The sequence below is a fragment of the Gorilla gorilla genome, chromosome 2 (assembly GCF_029281585.2).
Source record: "Gorilla gorilla gorilla isolate KB3781 chromosome 2, NHGRI_mGorGor1-v2.1_pri, whole genome shotgun sequence".
NCBI classification, from domain to species: domain Eukaryota; kingdom Metazoa; phylum Chordata; class Mammalia; order Primates; family Hominidae; genus Gorilla; species Gorilla gorilla.
In genome coordinates, this window is record NC_086017.1 from 50,100,973 (window position 1) to 50,115,050 (window position 14,078).

The window sequence follows — 14,078 nt, forward strand, 5'->3', positions numbered from 1 at the left end:
CATTCATTTACTGGCAACAAACAGACTTCGATTGCCTTTTAGTGTTGTGGGTTTTCATCTTTTTCTGTATCTTCCCACACAGTTTTGGTGGAAATTTTGTGTGAAAGATGTTTGCCAGATAACATTTTAAAATGGAAACCTGCTGATTTTTTGTTGATTGAGACTTCAGGATCACAGGAGGCTGTTATTTTAATTTCCTCCAATGTTTCATTTTTGGTTATACTCATTAGTGAAACTTGTTTTCTTGGGGTAAACTTTCTCCTGCCTAGCATTCTAGGTTCTAATTATTCTTTAAAAATATGTTAAGAGTCTTGCCATAGTGAGAAACTACCAGTTCTTTATAACTAACCATCTGTAAATATTCATTTATTTAATAGGTGTATGCCTTGCTCCAGAAATAATTTAAAGTGGCTTACATAAATATGAACAGGAGAAAATAAAATAAAAACATAACAATGAAAAGGAGGACAAAGGGAAAACCAGAGTAGGAAAGATAAGATGAAGCTAGGAGTAATGATAGTTCACAAAATTGATGGAATGAATCTTAGGCAAGAGATACCAAAAAATTGTCTCTGAGTTACTAGAAGACAATAAAAGGAGAGTGACATGAGCAGCTCCTGAAGTCATGGAAGCTCTAGTAGAACAATAAATCCATTCCTTAAAGGATGCTGCTTTCGGAGCTGAAATCCAAGAGAAACTCATCCTGTGGATCCTTGTGGAGAAGATGGAGACCACAGCAGCCCCTGCTCTAAACTACTCCCATGGATTCACACTCTGGGGGTTGCTTCTCATAATGTCACTCAATGTTGGCCAATCCTTCACAGCAGGCACTGTTCAATTAAGTCAGGCTGATGAGGGGCCAAAATGCACTGACCTCTGCTGTCCGGGCTGCTCCAGGATTAAGTGTGGGGATATGGAGAGCAGTGGAAGGCCGCCTCCCCACAGCTCCCCTCCCTGTTTTGTGAGTGTTGTGGAGCTCTGCATTCGAGGGGATGCTCTCTGACAAGTGCTTGTGAGGCATGCATGTTGGCAGTAAGCTGAGTTGGAGGTAGTAGTGACACTCCCCTGAGAACACTGGGGCTCCAGAAGGTTCGCCTGCCTCTGAAGTGTACCAAGACAATATCCCCAGGCAAGGCCTTAAAATCTACTCAGAACTGTATTGGAATTATTTCCCATACACAGACGAAAGGGTAATCATTCCCCTCTGCCCTTCAATTCTCCACCCTGATTTTCAAATCTTTTTAGGCATAGAGGATTCCCTTAAATGAAATCTAAAGAGAAGGCAGCAGAGTGCACTTTCACTTGTACCAAAGGTTGTATCTCCCACAAAAATAAAAATAAAGAGAAGACAAATCATAATATGGCTGAAAGCAGAGCTGCTCTGAGGCACAGTTGCTCCCCCATTCCTCGCCACTTACCTCCACGTCCACAGCAGCCCAGCAAGCACAAACAATAGCCTGGAAGGACTTTAGAGCAGGTGTGACCAAATACCCCTCAGAAGAAAAATCTTAGTCACATGTCTGTCAACTGATTCCCCTGGAGAAAAAGAATTGCTAGAAGTGCCTTCCAAGATAAACTGGTTGCAGAGAACATGTCTAGAAAATGAGACATTTGCTGAAAAATGGTGCCTCTTACATTTTCTTTTTATCATAGGCCCTTTTGAGGACCTAATGGGTACACTAGGTCAGGGTATCCAATCTTTTGGCTTCCCTGGGCCACAGTGGAAGAAGAAGAATTGTCTTGGGTCACACATAATATGCTAACGATAGCTGATGAGCTAAAAGAAAAATCGCAAAAAAAAATTTTGTTATGTTTTAAGAAAGTTAATGAATTTGTGTTGGGCTCAATTCAAAGTCGTCCTGGGCCACATGGGGCACGGGTTGAATAAGCTTGCTCTAGGTCTTCTCTCTAGGGAGGAAAAAAATGTGCATAAATCCAACAAAGTTTTATATTCAATCTTGGGGAGTATTGGGAGCCTGTCTGGAGCCTCTCTATATAGGATTTTTAAATAGGAGTCTGTTGGATATTAAGGATTATCCACTGAAAATGATCACTTAATTGTAGCAATAGTTAAATTATTTGGGGCCTTCTTTTAGGTAGATATTAAATAGCAGGGCTAACTATCAACTATGGCTTTTACTTGTATGTAGCAATAAAACCATGTCAATTCCATGAAAGAAAATGTTGAGTTCTCTATTCCATATGGCAGGGACCCAAGCCCAGCTCATTCAAATGGATAGCAAGTCATTCAGAGCCAATGCAGAGAAAGGGGTCTAGAGCACACTCAGTCCCTTCACCCCAACCCCTGCCCTGCGTGTCATCACGTGATTGCCAGGAAATCCTCCTGCTGACCCTGACTCTCACACTGGCATTAAGGCCCAGGTTCTGAATCACCACCAAAATCCATGGATCCCATAACTTAGTCTATGCCTATCACAATCCTGAGTCAAAGAAAAAACGAAAGTGAAACCCACTGTTAGTGCTGCTTTATTCCTAACAGATTTCTCTGCAAAGCGACAGAACAGTTGTGGCCAGTATGAAAATATTGTGTCTTAATTATGCCTAATGTTCCATTATTGGAACGCTAAGCATGTGTGAGTTATTTATCTGACTGCTCAAGGTCATCGCCAAGGTCTGATTGCAAAAATTCAAAAAAATTGCAAACTCAGGCATAAATTGGTTAAATTTGTTCATTCCTCATGTAAACATTCACCTGAAAAGCCCAGGCTAGCAATTTTCCAGATATTCTGTATGGAATTGCCATAATTCTGGGGAATAAGTGGTTGCCCTTTCAACAAATAGCATGGTCTAATTCCATCAGATAGGAGATTAGTAATGAGAAAACACACAGAGGAGGGGTGGATACCAAGTCAGGAGGTTTTGGTTCCTAGAGTGGGAGATGTGCTCCAGATTAGATTCAGACTTGTTTTTTAAATCAATGTAATAATATGAAGGACTCAGAAATCATGGAATCTATATACCAAGGCAACTGATCTGTAATAACAAAAGCTAAAAAATAAGCCTTCCAGATGACATCCTGGTGCTAAGATTTCATAACATCCTTCACCAAATTCATCACCAGGTAGTTAGTCCCCATACCTTCTGTGCAATTCCACCAACCAGGCAGGTCCTTCCACATGATGGGTTCTCCATGAGAGAACCTTGAGAGACTCTCTTTGAGGCAATAGGAAATGTATTATAATATTAATTTCTATAAGATTCCAGATGGTGTCTTTCCATTTCCACTGTGTGACACTGACCAAGGGTTTGGTGTATATTTGTGTATGTGTCTGGGTGCTGTTATCACACCAATTATGAGGAAAACAAATGCCTTATTCACAGCATGTGAATAAAACTAGTTTTAGGTGAACAGCAATGCATTGGAAAAGGGAAAACTTCTACCTTTAGACACCAGGGACAGAAACGTTCCAAGTCCTCTGGGAGAGGACAGATCAGCAGCAGAGTCCAGCAGCCCCACGGCTCATCCACTTGTCTCCACCCTCTGAACAGCTGTGCCAAAGGATTGGCAAGGAAAACTATGTACATTTGCCACACTGAGTGCCCTAGAGTCGTTTAACCTATAAGCTGGAGCTTTTCTCTGAAGTCTACTAAAATAAAATCTAAAAGCAAGCTGCAGAAACTTTGTTTTTTAGGTCAGGTTCAGTATCTTTCATCAACAGGAATGAGGAGAGCCATCAGGACACAAGGATATATTCAACAAATGTTAACATGTGACTGTTGAAAGTTATCCTTTAACTGGACTCTTTTTTAAAAGGTGGAGAAAGCCCAGAGCCTAGCCTGCCCTTTGCCTCCTGAAACAACCTGGCAGGTGAAAGATAGCCTCTATGAAAAACTTTTTTCTCAGATTGGGGTTGCTTTTGTAAGGAAGATGATGAGGCTAAATAGGAGAAAAAAATGTTTTTAATTACAGTAGGCTGGATTTCAGTGTGCACAGATCACTGGGGTTACTGAGGTAAAGACAGTGTTCTAAGGCAATCTCAGGGTATTCATCTCCAGAAAGAATTCTAGAAAAATTATCTTCTCACTCCTTTAAGCCCTTTTGTGAAAAAAGAGGTTAAACCCCTTGCCTCTAGGATTCTCTCCCTGCTTTGTGGCTCTGCTGTTTTCCTTTTAGTGAGCACGGTTTAATTTGAAGCATCCAGTCTTGTTTTGGTGTAAGAGAAGAGCTTGGCCTTCAGGGTCAGGTCACCTTCAGCTCAACCATCCACTAGTGTGACCTTGGACAGTGCACTCAGCCTTCGTCCTCATCAATACAGAGTTCCAGAACTGCTGGGATGTTTGAGTGCGACATCCCGTGCACAGTGCCCTGTAGAGTGTGCACCCACACAGTGTGCTCAGCAGTGAGAAATGTCTCGTACCTTCTTCCCCCACCACTCATATCCCCATCACCTCACCTCCATTTATTTATTTATTTATTTATTTATTTATTTATTTATTTATTTGAGACTGAGTTTTGCTCTGTCGCCAGGCTGGAGTGCAGTGGTGCAATCTCGGCTCACTGCAATCTCCACCTCCCAGGTTCAAGCGATTCTCCTGCCTCAGCCTCCTGAGTAGCTGGGATTACAGGTGCATACAACCACACCCAGCTAATTTTTTTATATTTTTAGTAAAGACAGGGTTTCACCATGCTGGCCAGGATGGTCTCGATCTCTTGGCCTCATAATCTGCCCACCTCAGCCTCCCAAAGTGCTGGGTGTGAGTCACCGTGCCTGGCCCTTCTCCATTTATTTCTATCCTTGTGTTTCTTAAGCTGAAGAATTCAATAAATTCCTCAAGAATTTTTAGAAGACCTCCAGTTTGAGAAAATATGCATTAAACTTTAAGTACTGTCAATTTAAGAAAAATGTTGGCACCACCCTAAATATAAATGCAGATATAAGAATGGAGAGCTTACACACATGGCAGCACCCAGCTGTGGGGCTGAGGCCCAGGTAATCCAGAACATACATCTTTTTTAGGTGATCAATGAGATGAAAACCAAAATGTAAGGTTATTGTAAAGAACTTGCACACCACTGAAAACATATTAGAAGTCTCTTGTTTAAGAAACTATATTGGCTTATCTTAGGAGTATTCTATCGTTAAGTGTTTAAAGATATGCATTTCTGTTTAGCCAGGGTCTCCAAGTTCCATATAAATATTTATATATTATATTTATATTTATATATTTATATATATTTATATTTTATATATATTTATATATATTTATATTTTATATATATTTATATATATTTATATTTTATATATATTTATATATATTTATATTTATATATATTTATATTTATTTACATTTATATATATTTATATATTTTATATTTTATATATTATATATTTATATATTTATATATAAATATATATATTATATATTTATATAAAAATATTTATATATTATATATTTATATATTTATATATAAATATATATATTATATATTTATATATTTATATATAAATATATATATTATATATTTATATATAAATATTTATATATTATATATATTATATATTTATATATAAATATATATTATATATTTTATATATTTATATATAAATATTTATATATTATATATTTTATATATTTATATATAAATATTTATATATTATATATTTTATATATTTATATATAAATATTTATATATTATATATTTTATATATTTATATATAAATATTTATATATTATATATTTTATATATTTATATATAAATATTTATATATTATATATATATTTTTATAATTTTATAAATTATATAATTTATATATGTAATATATTTATATATTATATATTATATTTTATATATTATATATAAATATATATATATATATATTTTTTTTTTTTGAGACAGAGTCTCACTCTGTCGCCCAGGCTGGAGTGCAGTGGTACGAGCTCAGCTCACTTCAACCTCCATCTCCTGGGTTCAAGTGAGCACATCCGGCTAATTTTTGTATTTTTAGTAGAGACGGGGTTTTGCCATTTTGGCCAGGCTGGCCTCAAACTCCTGACCTCAAATGATCCACCCGCCTCAGCCTCCCAAAGTGCTGGGATTACAGGCATGAACCACCACGCCTGGCCACACACTACATTTAAGTGTGCAAGGAAGAGGCAACTTTTTGTTCCTTAGTAACTGCCTTAAACTTCCCCATTAGCCTCCCCATTCTGACTAGCTAGGAATGTAAATCAACCAATTCAAAGAAAACTTGGCCTCTTGTGATTTAAGTTATTTTCCTTTTTCTTTCCATTTAAACCCACCTTTCCTAGGTAAATAATCAGTCCTCCAAACCCTCCACTTTCTCTGCCTTCGCTGTCTTGGAGAGCATATTGGGGAGCTTGTAGGGTCCTCATGGCTGTGGGGCATCTTAGAGCTAGATGGTGTCCTCTGGGTCCTTGCAGGACTCTGCAGTGATGGGGACCCTGCTCGTCAGGTCATTTCTCTGCCTCATTGGCATCTGCTGCCACTGTCTAAGACTTGGGAACCTTGGTCTGTTCCCTGTCCTGCTCCAATAGAAGCCAGCACCCCTTCCACGGGCGCCAGAGTGGCTCTCACACATGTCAGCTACCTGGCCCTGGCTGTCCAATCCCAGGACAGCTACTTTATTACAATGTCACCAGCAATCTTCTATGACCCTGCTTCTGGGTGCCCTCTATGCCACACAGGTGCCAGGAGGGACCCTGGAGCCCCCCTTCAGCCTCCCTTGGAAGCCCCTCATCAGGGGTGATTGCACTCTGATTCTGCTGCCCCATATCATCATGAGGTGGGGGGTCAGAGGTCATAGGCATCCTGCAAGTCTGCTTCTCTCTGGATTTCAATAGAAGGAGAAGTGAAATTCGTCTTTTGAACAGATTCATCTCTAGAAACCCTCTGTCCATGTTCACAAAATCTGTCTTTTGAGCCTTTTGTTACCCTAAAGAGCTAATGGAGTGAACTGATCAATGATCTTTTGGTTCTGGATCTACATTCACCTTCCCTGGGGTAAAATGCTTATGGTTTAGCCTAAGAAAATGAAGACACAAGGGAATGCAGTTTTAATGGGAAATGAAAAGCACTGCTTTCTTATTTTCAAAATAATGGTCCCACTACACGTACAAATATCGATTTATAAGGTGGGGAGTTTGAGACACCACACCAGTGGGCAAGCAACTCTGATTTTCAGATTACTAAAAATGTTTTGTACCCAGATACAGACATTGCTCATAGTTATCCAGTTTGCCCATAAGGAATTTCATTCTTTCCCACCGCCTCCCACCCTCCCTGCAAAAGCTCCTCAGGAGTCTCCACTGAGTTCATAATCTTCTCTGTGATCTGCTTATGTCCCTCACTGTCGAACACAGTGAGTATGTTTGGTGTTTCAGTGAAGTTGTTGTGATAATCAGGGTCCCTTTGAAGTAGAAGAGCATTTTTTTTTTGGCTGAAGACTCAGCAGCACCCTTATTTTCTCTAAATTCTGGTTCCCAACTGGCTTTAAACACAAACCTCCTTACTGCTCCTTTCTCTGAATTCAACTGTAAGCTTCCCATTTCCTGTTCAATCAACACATACCCCTCTATTGTTGTCTTACTAGGGAGTAGATTTATTCTTATCAGTATTTCTTAGCCTTTTGGAGGCATGGACCCTTGTGAAAATCTAATGAAAACTAATAATGCTCATCCTAGAAAAGTGTGCATGCATACCAAAGTTTGTGAACAATATCAGCGGTCCACAGAGGCCCATCCATGGACTCCATATCAGCCAAGATCCCAACTTAGCATTTATTGTCTCAGCTATCATGAAAATTAAAATCAGCTCATGGGGGGAAATATGTGTGAGTTGATAACATAGGGCAGGGATTGCTTAACCCTTTGCGGGCTAAAAATACCTATTTTTCTCTGGAGATGTAAATATTTGTTAATCTACTTGATGAATATTATATGGCCAAATAATACTGTTATTTTTGAAGTTCTTGTGGCTTTTAATAATGGTGCTTCCAGTTATGCTTATGGTATCATCTGGGCATCAGATCTGTGTGCATACGATTTGTCTTTCTGTGAACTCAAGAACCATCACTTAGCATTATGATTCTTGCTGCTCCAATAAAACTTGTATGTCTTGATAATCTTTAGGATTCCATTCTTCAAGATTTGCTCAGTTATCTATTCTAATTCCCCTTCCTGACAATATCCACCTCAACCAACCAGATGAGGGCCCTTCCTCTGAGTCTCATCAAAACCTTACATGTGGTTATTCTGTTCCCCAGTGTGTTACAATTGTCTGGTTCAATGTTCCTCTCTCCACCACACCGTCAACTCCAGTAGGGCAAGAACAGTGTCACTCTCACCTTTGAGCCCCAGTAAAGCACAGTGCTCAGCACATAGTAGGTGCTCAACATGTGTTTGCTGGATGTAGACTGAATCACAGTAATTCTTCATAATTTCTCATGTGATAAATAGACATGAAACGTGGACAAATCATGTTAAGCAGGTTTCATCTTTTGGGTTAACTATTTTAGCCTTGTAAATTAGTCTTTCATTGTCTGTATATTCAAGCAATAATTGAGCCAAAGCTTAATAAAAGTAAACTACAGTTAAGATAAATTGACAGTTCCATGTGTAGAGATGATAAGAGAAGGTCACCATGGCTGAGTTTGTAACTAGTTGCTGACTTCCTGCATAATTTAGTGCATACTACAACAGTAGCAGAAAATCTATTTGATAGTTAAAGCCCTATTCCTTAGACTGGTGTTTAACCCTCTGCAGACTGACCCAGGCCTGATTTTTCCATACCACCTGGCTCCCCACTCTCTCCACTTCTGAACCTTATCCCTCAAACTATGCAAGCAGCTTCATGCACCCTGGGTCCTATTGGTCCTGCTGCTTCTACATCAAGAATGCCTGTCCCATGACGACATATTAAAATGTCCCTCATATTTTGAGAACCTGCTCAGAGGTCATTCTTCCTGTGGACCACCTGCACATCCCAGGCAAAGGAATTCCCCTTTCTCAAACATGCTAGGAGCACAGGTTACGTCACATGAGTCCCTCATCATTGATTTTCACTCAGGACCAGAAAAAAAAATAGTCACTTCCAATAGATGTTTTTCTCTTAATTATTCAGTGACATTTTTCATTTCTATGTCATCTGTTTTCTTCTAATCACCTTTGGATAGATGTCTCCCTTTAGAATTTATCCAATTACAAACTGTCTCAAGTAAAATTGATACACAAACAAAGTATGAAAGAACATGTCACATATCTTTTTAAAAAAACAAGATATCCAGATTATTGTCGCAAAATGTTGTGTGATGAAGTCCTTCCTGCTGAATGAGTAACTGGATGAAAAGACCATACTTCTTTTTCATCCTTATTAATATTGTTGATAATATTTACTCATCAATTCTTGAGCTTGAGAAAATTCACCTAGGACACTGTCATCTGAAGACTCTTAGTCTGAGATTTCAATAATATAACCAATTTCACCATTATTGTTAGAATCTAGAGACCTGCTGTCCTCTTTGAATTCATCTTCTGAGTCATCTAATGATTGTGAAATGTTGTTCTCTGTCAGTTTTTGGAATTTTCAATTGTATGCAGTGAAAGCTAAAAGCAGATTCAAAATAGTGATGATTTATGTCACTATTGAATCATCCTTCTAGGCAATTTCATTATTCTATTTATTTTTTCATCTTTCTTTAGCATAATTGGGAATAATTGGTGAGTAATGATGAAAAATAATTCCCTGGATGATGAAATAGCAAAATGTTTCAAAAGATAGGAAAAATAAGATCACAAAGATCCCATTATGTATCTTAGATTTATAAAAAGGTCCAGTGAACCCATATGGTAATTGTAATGAGTTATATTTTATTTAAAAAATAAGTAAATTCTCTTCTTGTTCTTCAGAAGCCCTCTAAGAGAATAAAAGTTATAAAATATCAAACCCTACAAATACATAAAACAACTCCAAGAGGAAACTCAAAAAGTAAAATTGGGTCCAGTGACCCCGATGGTATGCCATATTATGTACATATGAACACTTCAACACACATCTGTCTAACTGAAGGCCAAGAATAGAGTAAGAGTCACACTCTCTATGTCTTCCTGGAGTTCCCCAAGCCTGGTAAAGGGTTTACTCACAGAAGGAGTTTAGGAGATATTCAGCAAGTGGAGAGTTGGAGCAGGAGATATAATTATTAAGGGAATGTCAAACAATATTCCTTACATATGTGCAAGGTCCTTGTACCATCTCAAAATCTTGGCCCTTTGCCTAAAATATTGTTCTTCCCTCTCTCCTTTTTAGCTGGTTGACTGTTAACTTTGAATCTCAACTCAGAGTCCCTTCTGCAGGGAAGCTTTCCCTAATCCTCAACCCCTTCCATCAAGTGCTTATTTATGGGCTGTGAGAATCCCTTCCCTTCCCCACATCCCAGCCACAAACATCATCTTCTCTGCATTGAACCACCATGAAAAGTTAGTACTCATTAGCCAATGCCTCTTCCTCTCCATTCCCACCCTATTGGTTACTGGTTACAAAAATACAGTCAGATAGAAGGAATGAGTTCTTATGTTAGACAGCACAGTAGGAGAACCGTAGTTAACATAATTTATTGTTTATTTGGGCTGGGCATGGTGGCATGTGTCTGTAGTCCCAGCTACTTGGAAGACTAAGGCAAAGAGAATCGCTTGAGCCTAGGAGCTCTGGGCTGTAATGTGCTGTGCTGGTTGGGTGTCTGCACTAAGTTTGGTGTCAATATGGTGACCTCCCGGGAGCGGGAGACCACCAGATTGCCTGAGGAGGGGTGAACTAGCCCAGATTGGAAACAAAGCAGCTCCAAGCTCCCATGCTAATCAGTGATGGGATTATGTCTGTGAATAGCTACTGCACTCCAGCCTGGGCAACACAATGAGACCCTGTCTCTAAAAATAATAATTCATTGTATATTTGGAATGTTCTCAACACAAAGAAATGATAAATCTTTGAGGTGATGGATATCTTAATTATCCTGATTTGATCATTACACAATGTAGGCATGTATCAGATATCACATGTATCCTATAAATATGTACAATTATTAGGTATCAATTTTTAAAAGTGAATATGGAAAGTTTTAGTGTGTCTCCTTCATTACAGGGCTGGCCCAGGCAAGGGCTGGTCAGGTTCTCCAAGCATCCTTTGCACCAGCACAGTGCTGCCCATGGTAGGAGCTCAGAGAGTAGTCTGTGAATGAAAAAAAAAAAAAGAATTCAAACACTTTTCTGAGAAAGAGGCTTACCTTCTCAAATTCATGCATTTGAGAAAGTAAAGGTAAAACTAAAAGTCCATCTGAAAAGAAAGCAGACCAGGTAAGAAAGCTGTTACTTTCCTAGACTGTATGTTCTTATGTTCCTTTACTCAGGGGTTATTGGGAACAAGAAGCAACATGGCTGTAGCAGAGGGCTCCTCATCTCATGATTCTGGCTTTCATTTAGGTGTCGGATGATTTATCAGAGACAGACATCAGCAATGAGGCTCGGGACCCCCGGACTCTCACAGATACCACAGAGGAGAAACGGAGAAACAGGCTGTATGAGTTAGCAATGAAAATGAGTGAAAAGGAGACTTCTTCAGGGGAGGATCAGGAGTCTGAGCCCAAGACAGAATCTGAGAACCAGAAGGAAAGTCTGTCCTCTGAAGACAACAGCCAGAGTGTCCAGGAAGAGCTGAAGAAGGTAAGGGCTGTGAAGCCACCTGCAGACAGCTCAAGCTTCTGCAATGGGGTGTTGGAGAAAGATCCTATATTGGTGCAGAAAGCTGCTGGGTCCCCAAAGAGCTCTCTCTAAAATGCCCATCCCTGTGCATTTGGGAGAGCCTAAGAGAACCCTTCTTAACTTGCACTGGGGGGTATAATCAGGAAAACAGCATCATGGAAGTTTCCCAAGAACTCTTACCTTCCACTATCTTTCATCAAGACAGCCCCTTGGCTTTGAGTCTATGATTTAGTGCCCCTTATCCCTCTCACTGGTAAAAATCAGTATTATTTCCTGCTCCACCCTCTCCCTGAGCAGATACATCCATCTGCTGGTACATGAGGAATTTTGCCCATGGATTAAGGTCATCTAGCCAACCCCTCTTTTAATCAGTGATGAAGCTCTGCTCCATGCTATGGAGCCTCTGTGTTCAAAGTGGCCTTCTGGATTGTTTCTCTCTGCAGTTTTCAGATTTTGGTTTGTTTGTTTGTTTTAGCGTCTGAATCCTTTTTCAAACAATCTTTATATGGAATCCCAGTGTTTCACACAGAAAAAAATTATTCTTGTCTCAGGGTCCCCAAAGCCCTAACCACTTGATTTTCAGACCCACACTCCTCCTCCCCTTTTCCTACCCCCAGTAGGCCCCTGAGTTCCAAAGGACACAATTGGAAAACCACAGAAGATAAACTCAGCCTCTGGCATAAAAGAATCCCACACTCCCTCCCCATAGTCAGTGCTCTGCCTGCTGTCCTCCAGCATTGGGGTTTCCTCTACAGCTTCTCAAAGCACATTTATGCTAGACTTGCCACTTTAGAGTCAGAATATCCCTGCCAGCCTCCAATGGAAGGGAACACACTAACATTTGTTGAGTGTCTCCTCTGTGCGTGTGCCTGTACACATGTTCATTAGGTCCTTAAATAACCCTTTGAAATAGAAGCAGCCCATTTTTGCAGAAAAGGAAACTGAACCTGGGTCATTGAGGTCCTTACCCAAGGCTCACATCTAGTAAGTTTCAGAGCTAAGGCTGCATCACAAACCTGCTTGGCCTTAAATCACAGGCCCCTTCCTTTACAGTGAGCCAAAGATTCTATTTTATCTTCAGAGTGATGATTCTGTTAGAGAAAAACCTCCCAGGTGTTTTCTGTGTCCCAAGTATATACTGTGTAAACTAAGAAGTTGCTGGTAATGCACATGCATGAGTGAAGGAGCTGCTTTCATCTGCCCAGCAGCCGAGCTGGGGTCCTGTGGAGGATGAAGTGAAGACCATTACCCGTGGCTGAGCCCCTGAACCCTCCAACACCTCAGACTCTGTATTTCACTTTTCCCATCCCACCTTCCATAACCATCAAGTCCTCACCCATAAATCTTTCCCTGGCTTGTCTGTGAGTTGGAGAGTGGAGCTTGTTCTCCACGAGGAGCCCCTCACTGGGATATGGACTCCAACCTATTGCAAATGGTAAGGGTTCTGATCCTCTCTGTTACTTGAACTGATGCTGCATTACAGTCAGATTTGTACGCTGGAGCTTAGAGCCAGATGGTAACTGGAGAATATCACATTCTTTCTTACAATGGCTCTATCTCCCACTGGCTTTGCTGCCTATGGTCCCAAGGCTCTAAAAACTCTCACTGTACCAGTGGCATGCCAGGCTGTGAGTCACGCAACCTCACCCTTCATCATTCTGCAAGGAGCAACCTCCTGGAGGCACAGTCACCAATGTATGCTATTTTCCCCTGGGCAGAGTGTCAGCAGAGAAAGGAGGAGCTACTGGAGGGACTTCCTGGGGACTTGGACAAGCGCCCCCATCCTGCCCCTGCCCTAATTAGGCAGGAAATTAAAAGAGTTGGCTTTATTCAGATTCCCGAATGTGTCAGCTTTTCAAAGTTCAAGTCTTGCCTTCCTAGTCTTCCATGAGTCAATGAATTAAATATTCAAACATATTCTTTTGCATGTAAAAGTCCATATAGCCATATATACATGTGTGTATATATATACGTATATATAGAGAGAGCACCATATAAACTATATATATATATATATATATATATATAGTTTCCCCATCAGGCAGGTACTACTGTAGTTAAAGAAAAACAGAAATATAGGGTTAAGTATTGAATATTATTTAAAAAACAGAAAAGTTTTGAGATATATTTTAGGATTAGACTGAGTTTGAAGCATAATCGGCCAGGCGCAGTGGCTCATGCCCATAATCCCAGCACTTTGGGAGGCCAAGGCAGGCAGATCGCTTGAGCCTAGGATTTTCAGACCAGCCTAGGCAACACGGCAAAAACCCATCTCTACTAAAAAATTAGCCAGGCTTGGTGGCGTGCACCTGTAGTCTCAGCTATGTAAGAGGCTGAGGTGGGAG

At 40.0% G+C, this 14,078-nt stretch overlaps 1 protein-coding gene across 2 annotated transcripts in view; it reads left to right on the forward strand.

Moving 5' to 3' along the window:
• The window catches only part of MYRIP (myosin VIIA and Rab interacting protein), a 450,013-nt gene that overhangs the window by 388,139 nt on the left and 47,796 nt on the right, over nucleotides 1-14,078 (forward strand). For both annotated transcript variants that reach the window (XM_031009332.3, XM_063703711.1), the window contains exon 11: nucleotides 11,455-11,694. In XM_031009332.3, coding sequence (XP_030865192.3) covers nucleotides 11,455-11,694 — 240 coding nt within the window. The remainder of the gene's footprint in view (nucleotides 1-11,454; nucleotides 11,695-14,078) is intronic.